At 46.7% G+C, this 16,613-nt stretch overlaps 1 protein-coding gene across 1 annotated transcript in view; it reads left to right on the forward strand.

The window, feature by feature from the left end:
- Positions 1 to 16,613, forward strand: part of LOC140392927 (putative DBH-like monooxygenase protein 2) — a 108,781-nt gene that overhangs the window by 51,957 nt on the left and 40,211 nt on the right. The window contains exons 7-8 of the mRNA XM_072478708.1: positions 3,763 to 3,929; positions 5,269 to 5,360. Of these exons, the coding sequence (XP_072334809.1) occupies positions 3,763 to 3,929; positions 5,269 to 5,360 (259 nt within the window). The remainder of the gene's footprint in view (positions 1 to 3,762; positions 3,930 to 5,268; positions 5,361 to 16,613) is intronic.

Genomic DNA, 16,613 nt, shown 5'->3' on the forward strand with positions numbered 1-16,613 from the left:
GGATCCTGGGATTATATTCATTGGAGTTTAGGAGGTTGAGGGGAGATCTAATAGAAACTTACAAGATAATGAATGGCTTAGATAGGGTGGACGTAGGGAAGTTGTTTCCATTAGCAGGGGAGACTAGGACACAGGGGCACAGCCTTAGAATAAAAGGGAGTCACTTTAGAACAGAGATGAGGAGAAATTTCTTCAGCCAGAGTGGTGGGTCTGTGGAATTCATTGCCACAGAGGGCGGTGGAGGCCAGGACGTTGAGTGTCTTTAAGACAGAAGTTGATAAATTCTTGATTTCTCGAGGAATTAAGGGCTATGGAGAGAGAGCGGGTAAACGGAGTTGAAATCAGCCTTGATTGACTGGTGGAGTGGACTCGATGGGCCGAATGGCCTTACTTCCGCTCCTATGTCTTATGGTCTTATATACACCCAGATCCCTCTGCCTGTCAATACTCTGCACGGTAGCACAGCGGTTAGCACCGTGGCTTCATAACGCCAGGGTCCCAGGTTTGATCCCCGGCTTGGGTCACTGTCTGTGCGGAGTCTGCACGTTCTCCCCGTTTCTACGTGGGTTTCCTCAGGTGCTCCGGTTTCCTCCCACAAGTCCCGAAAGACGCGCTGTTGGGTAATTTGGACAATCTGAATTCTCCCTCTGTGTACCCGAACAGGCACCGCAATGTGACGGTTAAGGACTTTTCACAGTAACTTTATTGCAATGTAAGCCTACTTATGACAATAAAGATTGTTATTATTACTCTTAAGGGTTCTGCCATTTACTGTATATTTCCCACCTGTAATAGACTTTCCCAATTGCATTACCTCACATTTGCCCAGATTAATCTCCACCTGCCATCGCTCCGCCCAAGTCCCCAACCGATCTATATCCTGCTATATCCTCTGACTGTCCTCGTCGCTATTCTCAATTCCACCAGCTTTTGTGCGTGGTAGATGACAATGTGGGGGATACGATCAGTAAGTTTTTATAAGATGACGCGAAGCTTGGCCGGGTGGCTAACAGTGAGGTCGAGTGTCTTGGGTTACAGGAAAATATGGACGGGATGGTCAAATGGGCAGATAAATGGCAAATGGAATTTAACCCTGACAAATGTGAGGCGATATAGTTTGGAAGGAGTAATGTGACAAGGAAGTATTCAATGAACGGCATGACACTGATAAGTCCCGAGGAACAAAGGCACATTGGCATATTTGTCCATAGATCTCTGAAGGCAGAAGGGCAGGTTTACAGGGAGCTGAAATAGCATACAGGACATTTGCCTTTATCAATCGAAGCATAGATTACAAAAGCAGAGAGGTCATGGTGGAGTTGGTATAGAAATTTGGTGAGGCCACAGCTGGAGTACTGTTTGCAATTCTGGCTGCCACACTATAGGAATGATGTGATTGCACTGGAGCTGGGGTGCAGAGGTGGTTCACCAGGATGTTGCCTGGGATGGAAGAGAGATGTCATGATATTCAGATAAACACATCATGGTGCAAACACACATACACACTGATGGACAGATCAACGGACCAATCAACACACACGCAACATCACAGCCAATCACCAGTGAGAGCACACGCACTATAAAACGGGGAACACCACAGTTCCCGCTCATTCCAGCAGGAGACAGCTCAGAGCACAGAGCTCACAGTTTGCCACTCAGACATGCACCATGTGCTGAGTGCCTCACCAAGATAGTGCTAGGGCTGGGTCCACAGGTTAACGGGTAAAGTACGAACCACAGCCATAAGTTTACAGATGTTGTTATCAAGAGTAATAAAACAGAGTTGTACCATCTACAACCGTGTTGGTTCGTTTGTGTATCGGAACACCCAACACGACAAGAGGTTGTTGTTTTCGCTGGAGCAGAGAAGACTGAGGGGCGACCTGATCGAGGTGTACAAGATTATGAGGGGCATGGACAGGATGGATAGGGAGCAGCTGTTCCCCTAATTTTTATTTAAATAAATTTAGAGTATCCATATATTTTTTTTCCAATTAAGGGGCAATTTAGTGTGTCCAATCCACCTAACCTGCAGATCTTTGAGTTGTGGGGGAGAACCCCATGTAAACACGGGGAGAATATGCAAACTCCACATGGACAGTGACCCAGAGCCGGGATCGAACCTGGGTCCTCAGCTTCGTAGGCAGTAGTGCTAACCACTGAGCAGCGTACCGCCCCAAGCTGTTCCCCTTAGTTGAAGGGTCAGTTATGAGGGGACTTACAAGCTCAAGGTGAGGGACAGGAGGTTTGAGGAAAAGCTTTATTACCCAGTGGGTGGTGACGGTCTGGAACGCACGACCTGGGAGGGTGGTAGAGGAGGGTTGCTTCACATTCTTTAAAAAGTACATGGATGAGAGTTTGGCACACCATAACATTCAAGGCTATGGGCCAAGTGCTGGCAAATGGGAACAGATAGGTAGGTCATGTGTTTTTCACGTGCCAGTGCAGACGTGATGGGCCGAAGGGCCTCTTCTGCACTGTATTATTCTGTGATTGTGTGGCCTTGATCACATAACCCAGGAGCCTTCTGGGTTAGGATTTGGGTTGGGATCAGGGTTCAGGTTAGGATTAGGGTTAGAGTTCGTATTAAGGTTAGGGTTAGGAATAGGATTAGGATAGAGTTAGGATTAGGATTCAGGTTATAATTAGGGTTAGGATTGAGATTAGGGTTAAAGTTTGTATTGAAGTTAGGATTAGGAATAGGATTAGGATTAGTATAGAGTTAGGATTAGGATAGAGTTAGGATTAGAATTAGGGTTAAGATTAGGGTTTTGATTAGGATTAGGGTTATGATTAGGGTTAGGTTTAGGATTAGGGTTAGTGTTAGGGTTAGGGTTGGGTTTAGTATTAGGTTTAGGGTTAGGTTTAGAGTTACGGTGAGCATTAGGAAAAGGGTTAGGACTAGGGTTAGGGTTAAGATTTGGGTTAGGTTGAGTGGCATGCTGGGGCAGTGATTAGCACTGCTGCCTCACGGCACCAAGTACCCGGATTCAATCTCAACCCCGGGTCACTATCCGTGTGGAGTTTGCACGTTCTCCCTGTGTCTGCATGGGTCTCACACCCCATGACACAAAGACGAGCAGGACAGGTGGATTGGCCACGTTAAATAGGACAAATTGTGAAACAAAAAGGGTAAGGGTTGGGTTAGAATTAGGGTTTGAATTGGGATAGGATTGGATTAGGGTTACGGCTAGGGTTAGAGTTAAGATTTGGGTTGGGGAGGGCAGCACGGTGGCGCAGCGGGTTAGCCCTGCTGCCTCACGGCGCCGAGGTCCCAGGTTCGATCCTGGCTCTGGGTCACTGGCCGTGTGGAGTTTGCACATTCTCCCCGTGTTTGCGTGGGTTTCGCCCCCACAACCCAAAAAAGATGTGCAGGCTAGGTGGATTGGCCACGCGAAATTGCTCTTTAATTGGAAAAAATGAATTGGGTACTCTAAATTTATTTTTAAAAACATTTGTGTTGGGTTAGGGTTTGGATAGGGTCGGGATTAGGGTTACGGTTGGATTAGGGTTAGGGTTTGGGTTAGGGTAAGGTTAGGATTAGGGGTAGAGTTAGGGTTAAGGTTGGGTTAGGGTTAGGGTTAGGGTTAGGGTTAGGATTAGGATTAGGGTTAGGGTGAGGTTAGGGTTAGGATTCAGGGTTAGGGTTAAGGTTAGCGTTAGGGTTAGGGTTAGAGTTAGGACTGGATTAGGGTTAGGGTTAGGGTTAGGGTTAGTAATAAGTAGGTGACGGTAATAGTTATTTATTTGATTTTTCTTTAGGTGTCTTTGACAGGTCTGGATTTAAGTTACATCTGACGACTGATCTTCGTAAATTTGACATTGGGATTTTGTGGACGGGAATTCAAGTCGCTCAATTCTTAATCATCCCTCCAAAGGCGTCATCCTTCAAGAATTATGGATATTGTGACACATCTCCTGTTAATAAGGTATGACATCCACGACCAACCATTTCAATCTCAAGCTCGAGGTGGATGAAATAGCTTAGATAGAATATTCCTGTCGGGAATCAGAACAGTTTGCTATTCTGTCCACTAATGGTGCTCCGACATAATACGAGTCAACTCCTACCCCATCATATTATTTCCCCGCAATAAACACGCCCTTTCTGTTACTCCCTCAACAAGCCACCTGCCAACTCCACCCCCCCCCTCCCCCACCCACACACACACCCTCACCACCTTGAATGCATCACTGGGATTCACCTCAAACCCACTGCCTGTGGTAGCCAGTTACATATCCCCTACTCTCTGGGTTAAGAGGTTCCTCCTGAACCCCAAGTGTGACCTAAACGATGGACACGGAAACCATAAACGTGCATGGTGCTCAAAATGTGGTCCATGGTCCAAGTGGGCGATACGGAGACCGGAAATGTGCGCAGTGCTCCAAGTCTGGTCGAGCCGAGGGATATGGACACCAGGACTGTGCACAGTGCTCCAAATGTGATCTAAACAAACGATATGGAGACCAGAACTGTGCACAGTGCTCCTAGTGTGGTCTAACTGAGGGATAAAGAGAGCAGAACTGTGTACGGTGCTCAAAGTGTGATATAACAGAGGGGTATGGACACCAGAACTGTGCACGGTGCTCCCAGTATGGTCCAACCGAGGGATACAGAGACCATAACTGTGCATAGTGTTCCACTTTTTCTCCAAAATGTCTGATACCTTGGCTCCACCCAGTAATTACATCATTTTACCAAGCTGAAATCGAATTAACCCCAGACGGAACCGCCCCTTAATTCAAACAAAACTGCATTAACCCAAGCTTTTTACGATGGTGTAATTGTAAACCTGATACGTAAAACATGCTTGCCTTTTGAACCAGGATTTCTTTTTTTAAAATGACTGCAGCAGTCAAACACACTCTCACCCAGGTTTTTTACCCTGACTGCACCGAATACCTATAATACAATCTGTCTGAAATTCCTACATTCATCACACCTCCCCCCCTTAAAAACACTACACTAACCCAGGCTTTTAACCTTTACTGCACTAAATACCTATAACACAATATATCTGAAATGCCTTCATTCATCACAAGTTCGGGATCGTAATATTGTCAATCCACTCCAGCATCGAACCTCAATTAGATGTCCCATCATTCTTCTAAACTGCAGCAAGGATTGGCCTAAATTGCCCAATCTCTTGCACGCTTGCAGTCTTGCCTCAATGGTGGAGGTCTGTCCATAAGGGTCTGCCACCTTGCAAACCTTTAGAAGCTGCTGGATGTTCAGGTTCTGTTTTAATCCCTGATTATCTGTTCCAGGAGGAAGGCAAGAAATATACGGATATGCAAATTTTCGGATCGATACTCCACACGCACCTTACAGGATCTAAAATTCGCATCTTGCAGTTCAGGTAAGGGGGAAAAGTGGGAGATTCTTCAACAATGTTTGACTGTTGTACATTCCCATCATTGTAACTGGGAGGAGGTGTGTGGGAGAGTTAATTCCCCCTTCTAATAGGGGAACGGGCTGCCTGGGGTGTGTTACTTGGAGGAGGTGGGTGAGAGAGTTCTCCCCCTCCGATAGGGGAAGGGGATGCCTGGTGGGTGTAACTGGGAGGAGGTGGGTGAGAGGGTTAATCACCCTGCGATAGGGGAAGGGGCTGCCTGGTGTGTGTAACTGGGAGGGGGTGGGTGAGAGGGTTAATCCCCCTCGGATAGGGGAAAAGGCTGCCTGGTGTGTGTTACTTGGAGGAGGTGGGTGAGAGAGTTCTCCCCCTCCGATAGGGGAAGGGGATGCCTGGTGGGTGTAACTGGGAGGAGGTGGGTGAGAGGGTTAATCCCCCTCCTCAAAATAGAGGAACAGGCTGCTTGGTGTGTGTAACTGGGAGGAGGTGGGTGAGTGTGTGTGTGAGTGTGTGGGTGTGCATGGGTTTGTGTGAGTGAGAGTGTCTGAGAGTGACAATATGTGTGTCTGTGAGTGTGAGAGCGTGTGTGTCTGTGAGAGTGTGTGTATATGAGTGTTTGAGAGAGTGTCTGTGTGTATGATTGTGTGTGTGTGTATTTGTAAGTGTGTGTGTGTGTGTATACCATGAGTATGTGTGTGAGTGTATGTGTTTCTGTATGCGTGTCTATGAGTGTTGTTATGGGCGAGGCGTTGTCAGAACCCCAAAATGTATCATGGAGTTCAACCAACCTCTCCCTTTAATGGATTTGTTTCTTTTCCGAGCACAAGGCTTTTCCCTAGGTGTGGGATTACAATTATGGACACGTGGGTTTTTAAACACAAAACACTGTTTATTCCATGAACTCAACTTAACATCTTAAAATAAACATTGGATCTCTTAACACCCCTTACTTCAAAGATAACTCAGAAAATATTGCAACAGTAAATAACTCTTTAAAATGTTCCTTCAAACTTCCAAGAGACTTAACACCTTTAAACAGTATCACATCGGGTTAAAGGCTTCACTATTATAAGCTTAAATCACTCAAATGATCCAGAGATAGTCTTTCATGGCAGAGATCCAGCTCACTGCAAACACAGACACATACCCAGCTCTTTTCAAAACTGAAACTAAAAACCTATAAAACTAAACTGCAAAATGGCTGATCTGACCTCAGCCCCATCCACTCTCTGACATCACTCTTTTCTTAAAGGTACATTGCTTAAACATCCATGTCTTAAAAGTACTCTCACATGACAGTGTGTGTGTGTATGTGTGTGTGTCTACGAGTGTGCATGTGTGTGTGTATATGTGCGTGTGCTGTGCATATGATTGTGTGTCTGCATATGTGCCTATATGACAGCATGTGAGTGTGTGTGTCTGTGGGTATGTGTGTGTGCATATGAGTGTGTGTGCGTGCATATGAGAGTGTGTGTGTATATGAGTGTGTGTGTATAAGTGTGTGTGTGTCAGTGAGTGTATATGTGTGTGTGAGAGGGTTGTAAGGAACCTCTTTTAAATCCTTGTCTGTTCCTGGCTTCCTTTGTAATCCCTGTCTTCTGGCTGTTTTTAAAACTACAGACTTTTGCTTTTGAAGTAACCCCCCCCCCCCCCCCCCCCGGTCCACCCCCCGTCCATCCTGCTACAAACTGCTATTTGGACAGGCCTAGGCACACCCCTTGATGCAGTGTGCTTTGTGGCATAGCTTGTGATGTCATTTTGTTGGACTTGGCTAGCAGCCAATCCCCTCTTCTGACATTTTAGGACATTTTCTGTTTTCGATTGGGATTGGTAGAGCCTTTCAGAAGACTCTGGAGCAGAAGGCAGGTTCCATTTTTGCTTTCAGTTTCATTATGAGAAGGGGCTGGGCGGAAGCCTGTTAAATATCTCTCCCAGAAAGGTTGGAACTTCTTGATATCTCGGCTGGAGTGAGAAGGTTTGGACACTCTATCAGGCATGTGAAGGTTTATCCCCGGTTTAAATGAAAAATGAAATGAAATGAAAATCGCTTATTGTCACGAGTAGGCTTCAATGAAGTTACTGTGAAAAGCCCCTAGTCGCCACATTCCGGCACCTGTTCGGGGAGGCTGGTACGGGAATCGAACCGTGCTGCTGGCCTGCCTTGGTCCGCATTAGAAGCCAGTGATTTAGCCCAGTGTGCTAAACCAGCCCCTGATCAGCGACTACAAAGATACCATCTCAGCAGCAAAGATTCATCTCAACCCTTTTAATCCTGTTATTTTTGAACCTTTCCTTCCCACCCACTGTGTACCTGGATGGAGGGTGGGATAGAGTTTTGGGAATGGTTATATCAGTAGATCATTGTTATATTGTTTCCATTACATGTTTATTGTTTCTCTTATTATAAATAAAGGTTTTTTCCAATTAAGGGGCAATGGAGCATGGCCAATCCATCTACCTTGCACATTTTTGTGTTGTGGGGGTGCGATTGACGCAAACACGGGGAGAATGTGTAAACTCCACATGGACAGTGAATAAACAGTTTTTTAAAAATATTTTACTATACAAATCTGGTTAATGTAATTCATTGGAGCATTCAGGGTCAAAGATCTCAGGAAAACATACTAATAATTGTTAATCCATTTATGTTGGGATGCAGGGCCTGTGGGACTGGAATTGACCGTGCTTTATCACAGGGTGGCGTAACAGTGTGTGTATATGTGTGAGTGTGAGTGTGTGTGTGAGTGTGTGAGTGTGTGTGTGAGTGTGTGAGCTACTTTGTGAGCGAGTGTGTGTGTGTGTGTTTGTGGGTGGGTTCGTGAGTGAGTGCATGTGAGTGTGTGTGAGTTTGAGGGTGTATGAGTGTATGTGAGTGTGTGTGAGTGTGTGTGAGTGTGTGGATGTGTGTGAGTGTGCATGTGAGTGTTTGTGAGTGTGTGAGTGTATGAGTGTGTGTGGATGTGTGTGTGAGTGTGTGGGGTGTGTGTGAGTATGTGTGTGTGTGTGTGTGTGACTGTGCAAATATATGTGACAGTATATGTGTGAGTTTGTGAGCTACTTTGTGAGCGAGTGTGTGTGAGTATGTGTATGTGTGTGTTTGTGGGTGAGTGTGTGATTGAGTGTGTGAGTGTATGAGTGTGAGTGTGTGAGTGAGTGTGCATGAGTGTGTGTGAGGTTGAGGGTGTGTGAGTGGATGTGAGTGTGTGTGAGTGTATGTGGGTGTGTGTGAGTGTGTGGATGTGTGAGTGTGAGTGTGTTTGTGAGTGTGTATGAGTGTGTGTGGATGTGTGTGTGAGTGTGTGGGGGTGTGTGCGTATGTGTGTGTGTGACTGTGCGAGTATATGTGTGAGAGTGTGAGAGTGTGTGTGTGAGTTTGTGAGCTACTTTGTGAGCGAGTATGTGTGTGTTTGTGAATGAGCGTGTGAGTGTGAGTGTGCATGAGTGTGTGTGAGTTTGAGGGTGTGTGAATGTATGTGAGTGTGTGAGTGTATGTGAGTGTGTGTGAGTGTATGGATGTGTGTGAGTGTGAGTGTGTGTGTGAGTGTATGAGTGTGTATTGATGTGTGTGTGAGTGTATGTGAGTGTGTATGATTGTGTGTGGATGTGTGTGAGTGTATGGGGTGTGTGGGAGTGTGCGAGTATATGTGTGAGAGTGTGTGTGAGTTTGTGAGTGTGTGTGTGAGTGTTATTATGGGCCAGGGTTTAGAGAACACCAAAGTATATCATGGAGTTCACCTGGCCCACAACTTTTAATAGATTTTGGTTGTGGGGAGCACAAGGGCCCACTTTACAGGTGTGATGCAACAGAGATCTAAAGTATGTTAAACAAAACACTGTTTGTTCTATGAATCCAGTTAACATTTTAAACACACAGTAAACACCTTATCAACTACCAATACTGATACCCCCCCCCCCCCCAAAGATACAGTACTCCATAGGTAACCCTTAGTAACATTCCTAACAACATCCATAAGTCAAAAACCCTTTTTAACAAAGACAGTAGGTTTGCATTCCTTACAGACACAGGTATTACTTTAAAATCATCAAGTGATCTGGAGACATTCTTTAGCATGCAGAGAGAGACCAACATATACCTCCTTGGTTTGAATGCAGCTCTCCAACCGAAAACAAAACTAAAACTCAGAGGCAAAAACAGCTTCCAGCTCAAAACAAAAGTAAAAAGCAGAGCGAGAGCCCAGCTCCACCCACACAATGACATCACTGCAGCCACTTGAGAAGACAAACATTTCTTAAAATGACATTCCCATGACAGTGTGCAGATGTGTGTGTGTGAGTGTGAGAGTCTGTGTATGTGTGTATGAGTGTGTGAGTGTGAGGATGTGTGCGTGTGGATGTGTGTGTGAGTGTGTGAGTGTGCCTGTGTGAGTGTGTAAGTATGTGTGTGAGAATATGTGTGTGAGTTTGTGAGTGTGCGAGTGTGTGTGAGAGAGTGGGTGTGTGAGTATGTAGGTGTCTGTGTGAGTGTGTGTATGAGCATGTGTGTGAGCGTGTGTGTGAGCGTGTGTGTGAGCATGCGTGAGAGAGTATGTGAGTGTGAGTGCGTATGTGAGCGTGCAAGTATGTGTGTGAGAATGAGTGTGAGTTTGTGAATGTGCGAGTGTGTGTGCGTGTGAGAGTGTGTGTGTGAGTGTGTCTTTTGCCAAGAGACACCAATTCTTGCAGAGTGTTCTTGGATTCTGAAGAAGAACCATTTTCTGCATTTACAGTATTTTTATGACAGAGGGCGAAATAGAAAACATCAATAAGCAAGTTGCTAGAAGGTATTCTGAGAGACAGGATCTACAAGCATTTAGAGAGGCAAGGACTGATTCGGGGCAGTCAGCATGGCTTTGTGCGTGGAAAATCATGTCTCACAAATTTGATTGAGTTTTTTGAGGGAGTGACCAAGAAGGTAGATGAGGGCAGTGCAGTAGACGTTGTCTACATGGACTTTAGCAAAGCCTTTGACAAGGTACCGCACGGTAGGTTGTTGCAGAAGGTTAAAGCTCACGGGATCCAGGGTGAGATTGCCAATTGGATTCAAAATTGGCTGGACGACAGAAGGCAGAGGGTGGTTGTAGAGGGTTGTTTTTCAAACTGGAGGCCTGTGACCAGTGGTGTGCCTCAGGGATCGGTGCTGGGTCCACTGTTATTTGTGATTTATATTAATGATTTGGATGAGAATTTAGGAGGCATGGTTAGTAAGTTTGCAGATGACACCAAGATTGGTGGCACAGTGGATAGTGAAGAAGGTTATCTAGGATTGCAACGGGATCTTGATCAATTAGGCCAGTGGGCCGACGAATGGCAGATGGAGTTTAATTTAGATAAATGTGAGGTGATGCATTTTGGCAGATCGAATCAGGCCAGGACCTACTCAGTTAATGGTATGGCGTTGGGGAGAGTTATAGAACAAAGAGATCTAGGAGTACAGGTTCATAGCTCCTTGAAGGTGGAGTCGCAGGTGGACAGGGTGGTGAAGAAGGCATTCGGCATGCTTGGTTTCATTGGTCAGAACATTGAATACAGGAGTTGGGACGTCTTGTTGAAGTTGTACAAGACATTGGTACGGCCACACTTGGAATACTGCGTGCAGTTCTGGTCACCCTATTATAGAAAGGATATTATTAAACTAGAAAGAGTGCAGAAAAGATTTACTAGGATGTTGCCGGGACTTGATGGTTTGAGTTATAAGGAGAGGCTGGATAGACTGGGACTTTTTTCCCTGGAGCGTAGGAGGCTTAGGGGTGATCTTATAGAGGTCTATAAAATAATGAGGGGCATAGATAAGGTAGATAGTCAACATCTTTTCCCAAAGGTAGGGGAGTCTAAAACTAGAATCCCCCTTGGATTTCGGCGGCAGCGGTGCGCAGGGGCCTTCTTGGAGGTGAGTAGTGTATTTAAAAGCCTTACCTTTACAGGAGCAGCCCTTTGGATTTCGGCGGCAGCGGTGCGCAGGGGCCTTCTTGGAGGTGAGTAGTTTTTTAAAAGCCTTACCTTTACAGGAGCAGCCCTTTGGATTTCGGCGGCAGCGGTGCGCAGGGGCCTTCTTGGAGGTGAGTAGTGAATTTAAAAGCCTTACCTTTACAGGAGCAGCCCTTTGGATTTCGGCGGCAGCGGTGCGCAGGGGCCTTCTTGGAGGTGAGTAGTGAATTTAAAAGCCTTACCTTTACAGGAGCAGCCCTTTGGATTTCGGCGGCAGCGGTGCGCAGGGGCCTTCTGGGAGGTGAGTACTTACTTTAAAAAGCCTTGCCTTTACAGGAGCAGCCCTTTGGATTTCGGCGGCAGCGGTGCGCAGGGGCCTTCTTGGAGGTGAGTAGTGTATTTAAAAGCCTTACCTTTACAGGAGCAGCCCTTTGGATTTCGGCGGCAGCGGTGCGCAGGGGCCTTCTTGGAGGTGAGTAGTGTATTTAAAAGCCTTACCTTTACAGGAGCAGCCCTTTGGATTTCGGCGGCAGCGGTGCGCAGGGGCCTTCTTGGAGGTGAGTAGTGAATTTAAAAGCCTTACCTTTACAGGAGCAGCCCTTTGGATTTCGGCGGCAGCGGTGCGCAGGGGCCCTCTGGGAGGTGAGTACTTACTTTAAAAAGCCTTGCCTTTACAGGAGCAGCCCTTTGGATTTCGGCGGCAGCGGTGCGCAGGGGGGGCCTTCTGGGAGGTGAGTAGTGTATTTAAAAGCCTTGCCTGGTCCCGTGTCTGTTCTTCTTTTCTGTTTTATTTGTTTTTATATAAGGCGGGAACCGGAAGTTCGACCCGCGGACCTCTGGCAAGTCCCCCCCCCCCCCCCCCCCTCCCCCCCCCCACCCCCAACCAATAAATTCTGGTGTAGAGGAAACCCGAGACACTACACGTGTAGTGTCTCCCACCCGCCCTCCTCCTCTAACCTAATAATAAGACCCATTGGTGTAAGGTAAGTGCCATATAATATTATTATTATATTATTAGCATTGTGCAGGTCAAGGGTCGGAGGTGGAGGAGCAGTCTCTGTCAGCGAGAGAACCTGAGAACATCTAAGACACTCAGAAGGTAAATAAGTTATTTTTACTTTTATACCTTTTTTCAAATTGTGTGTGTCGGGGGGAAACTAAAGTGACATCACAGAAAAGCTGTGGCCAGAGTGGCTGGTTGGGATTCTAACCTAAATTTAAAAAAAATTTTGAGTATCTGGGAACTAATTAAACATAATAACTTAATTATAATTTAGAGGATATCTAAGCCAGAGATCGGAGAGTATTATAGTTAGCTATCGCATTTCTATTAGAAATCTAGTGCTAGGAAACAGATAGTTGACAGTTACTTTGAAATTTTAAAAAAAGTATTTTTTTAAAAAAAGACAAATTTTAATTAATTGACGCAATGTCAGTTAGAGGGGTGCTGTGCTCTGACTGTGAGATGTGGCAGGTCCGGGATGCTTCCAGCATCCCGGATGGTTTCATCTGCAGAAAGTGCACCCAACTGGAGCTCCTCACAGACCGCATGGTTCGGTTGGAGCAGCAATTGGATGCACTTAGGAGCATGCAGGTGGTGGAAAGCGTCATAGATCGCAGTTATGTAAATGTGGTCACACCCAAGGTGCAGGCAGAGAAATGGCTGACCACCAGAAAGGGCAGGCAGTCAGTGCAGGAATCCCCTGTGGTTGTCCCCCTCTCGAACAGATATACCCCTTTGGATACTGTCGGGGGGGATAGCCTATCAGGGGAAAACAGCAGCAGCCAGAGCAGTGGCACCACGGCTGGCTCTGATGTTCAGAAGGGAGGGTCAAAGCGCAGAAGAGTAAAAGTAATAGGGGACTCTATAGTCAGGGGCACAGATAGGCGCTTCTGTGGACGTGAAAGAGACTCCAGGATGGTATGTTGCCTCCCTGGTGCCAGGGTCCAGGATGTCTCCGAACGGGTAGAGGGAATCCTGAAGGGGGAGGGCAAACAGGCAGAGGTCGTTGTACATATTGGTACTAACGACATAGGCAGGAAGGGGCATGAGGTCCTGCAGCAGGAGTTCAGGGAGCTAGGCAGAAAGTTAAAAGACAGGACCTCGAGGGTTGTAATCTCGGGATTACTCCCTGTGCCACGTGCCAGTGAGGCTAGAAATAGGAAGATAGAGCAGATAAACACGTGGCTAAACAGCTGGTGTAGGAGGGAGGGTTTCCATTATCTGGACCACTGGGAGCTCTTCCGGGGCAGGTGTGACCTGTATAAGAAGGACGGGTTGCATCTAAACCGGAGAGGCATAAATATCCTGGCCGCGAGGTTTGCTAGTGTCACACGGGAGGGTTTAAACTAGTATGGCAGGGGGGTGGGCACGGGAGCAATAGGTCAGAAGGTGAGAGCATTGAGGGAGAACTAGGGAATAGGGACAGTGTGGCTCTGAGGCAGAGCAGACGGGGAGAAGTTGCTGAACACAGCGGGTCTGGTGGCCTGAAGTGCATATGTTTTAATGCAAGGAGCATTACGGGTAAGGCAGATGAACTTAGAGCTTGGATTACTACTTGGAACTATGATGTTGTTGCCATTACAGAGACCTGGTTGAGGGAAGGGCAGGATTGGCAGCTAAACGTTCCAGGATTTAGATGTTTCAGGCGGGATAGAGGGGGATGTAAAAGGGGAGGTGGAGTTGCGCTACTTGTTCGGGAGAATATCACAGCTATACTGCGAGAGGACACCTCAGAGGGCAGTGAGGCTATATGGGTAGAGATCAGGAATAAGAAGGGTGCAGTCACAATGTTGGGGGTATACTACAGGCCTCCCAACAGCCAGCGGGAGATAGAGGAGCAGATAGGTAGACAGATTTTGGAAAAGAGTAAAAACAACAGGGTTGTGGTGATGGGAGACTTCAACTTCCCCAATATTGACTGGGACTCACTTAGTGCCAGGGGCTTAGACGGGGCGGAGTTTGTAAGGAGCATCCAGGAGGGCTTCTTAAAACAATATGTAGACAGTCCAACTAGGGAAGGGGCGGTACTGGACCTGGTATTGGGGAATGAGCCCGGCCAGGTGGTAGATGTTTCAGTAGGGGAGCATTTCGGTAACAGTGACCACAATTCAGTAAGTTTTAAAGTACTGGTGGACAAGGATAAGAGTGGTCCGAGGATGAATGTGCTAAATTGGGGGAAGGCTAATTATAACAATATTAGGCGGGAACTGAAGAACATAGATTGGGGGCGGATGTTTGAGGGCAAATCAACATCTGACATGTGGGAGGCTTTCAAGTGTAAGTTGAAAGGAATACAGGACCGTCATGTTCCTGTGAGGAAGAAAGATAAATACGGCAATTTTCGGGAACCTTGGATGACGATTGATATTGTAGGCCTCGGCAGTTGGTGGCATGGCGGTATTGTCACTGGACTAGTAATCCAGAGACCTAGGGTAAATTTGCTGGGGATCCGGGTTCGAATCCCACCACGGCAGATGGTGGAATTTGAAGTCAATTAAAATCTGAAATCAAAAGTCTAACGATGACTTGTCCATTGTCATTTGTCGTTAAAAATCCATCTGGTTCACCAACGTCCTTTAGGGAAGGAAATTTGCTGTCCTTACCTGGTCTGGCCTACATGTGAGTCCAGACCCACAGCCAACAAAAAAAAAAAGGGCAGCACGGTAGCACAAGTGATTATCACTGTGGCTTCACAGCGCCAGGGTCCCAGGTTCGATTCCCCGCTGGGTCACTGTCTGTGCGGAGTTTGCACGTTCTCCCCGTGTCCGCGTGGGTTTCCTCCGGGTGCTCCGGTTTCCTCCCACAGTCCAAAGACGTGCAGGTTAGGTGGATTGGCCATGCTAAATTACCCGTAGTGTCCATAAAGGTTGGGAGGGGTTATTGGGTTGCGGGGATAAGGTGGAAGTGAGGGATTAATGTGGGTCGGTGCAGACTCGATGGGCCGAATGGCCTCCTTCTGCACTGTATGTTCTATGTAATCTATGTAATCTATGTAAAAAGAAAAAGGAGGCATTTGTCAGGGCTAAGAGGCTGGGAACAGACGAAGCCTGTGTGGCATATAAGGAAAGTAGGAAGGAACTTAAGCAAGGAGTCAGGAGGGCTAGAAGGGGTCACGAAAAGTCATTAGCAAATAGGGTTAAGGAAAATCCCAAGGCTTTTTACACGTACATAAAAAGCAAGAGGGTAGCCAGGGAAAGGGTTGGCCCACTGAAGGATAGGCAAGGGAATCTATGTGTGGAGCCAGAGGAAATGGGCGAGGTACTAAATGAATACTTTGCATCAGTATTCACCAAAGAGAAGGAATTGGTAGATGTTGAGTCTGGAGAAGGGGGTGTAGATAGCCTGGGTCACATTGTGATCCAAAAAGACGAGGTGTTGGGTGTCTTAAAAAATATTAAGGTAGATAAGTCCCCAGGGCCTGATGGGATCTACCCCAGAATACTGAAGGAGGCTGGAGAGGAAATTGCTGAGGCCTTGACATAAATCTTTGGATCCTCGCTGTCTTCAGGGGATGTCCCGGAGGACTGGAGAATAGCCAATGTTGTTCCTCTGTTTAAGAAGGGTAGCAAGGATAATCCCGGGAACTACAGGCCGGTGAGCCTTACTACAGTGGTAGGGAAATTACTGGAGAGAATTCTTAGAGACAGGATCTACTCCCATTTGGAAGCAAATGGACGTATTAGTGAGAGGCAGCACGGTTTTGTGAAGGGGAGGTCGTGTCTCACTAACTTGATAGAGTTTTTCGAGGAGGTCACTAAGATGATTGATGCAGGTAGGGCAGTAGATGTTGTCTATATGGACTTCAGTAAGGCCTTTGACAAGGTCCCTCATGGTAGACTAGTACAAAAGGTGAAGTCACACGGGATCAGGGGTGAATTGGCAAGGTGGATACAGAACTGGCTAGGCCATAGAAGGCAGAGGGTAGCAATGGAGGGATGCTTTTCTAATTGGAGGGCTGTGACCAGTGGTGTTCCACAGGGATCAGTGCTGGGACCTTTGCTCTTTGTAGTATATATAAATGATTTGGAGGAAAATGTAACTGGTCTGATTAGTAAGTTTGCAGATGACACAAAGGTTGGTGGAATTGCGGATAGCGATGAGGACTGTCTGAGGATACAGCAGGATTTAGATTGTCTGGAGACTTGGGCGGAGAGATGGCAGATGGAGTTTAATCCGGACAAATGTGAGGTAATGCATTTTGGAAGGTCTAATGCAGGTAGGGAATATACAGTGAATGGTAGAACCCTCAAGAGTATTGAAAGTCAAAGAGATCTAGGAGTACAGGTCCACAGGTCATTGAAAGGGGCAACACAGGTGGAGAAGGTAGTCAA

Source organism: Scyliorhinus torazame, chromosome 16 (assembly GCF_047496885.1).
Source record: "Scyliorhinus torazame isolate Kashiwa2021f chromosome 16, sScyTor2.1, whole genome shotgun sequence".
In the NCBI taxonomy this organism is placed as follows: domain Eukaryota; kingdom Metazoa; phylum Chordata; class Chondrichthyes; order Carcharhiniformes; family Scyliorhinidae; genus Scyliorhinus; species Scyliorhinus torazame.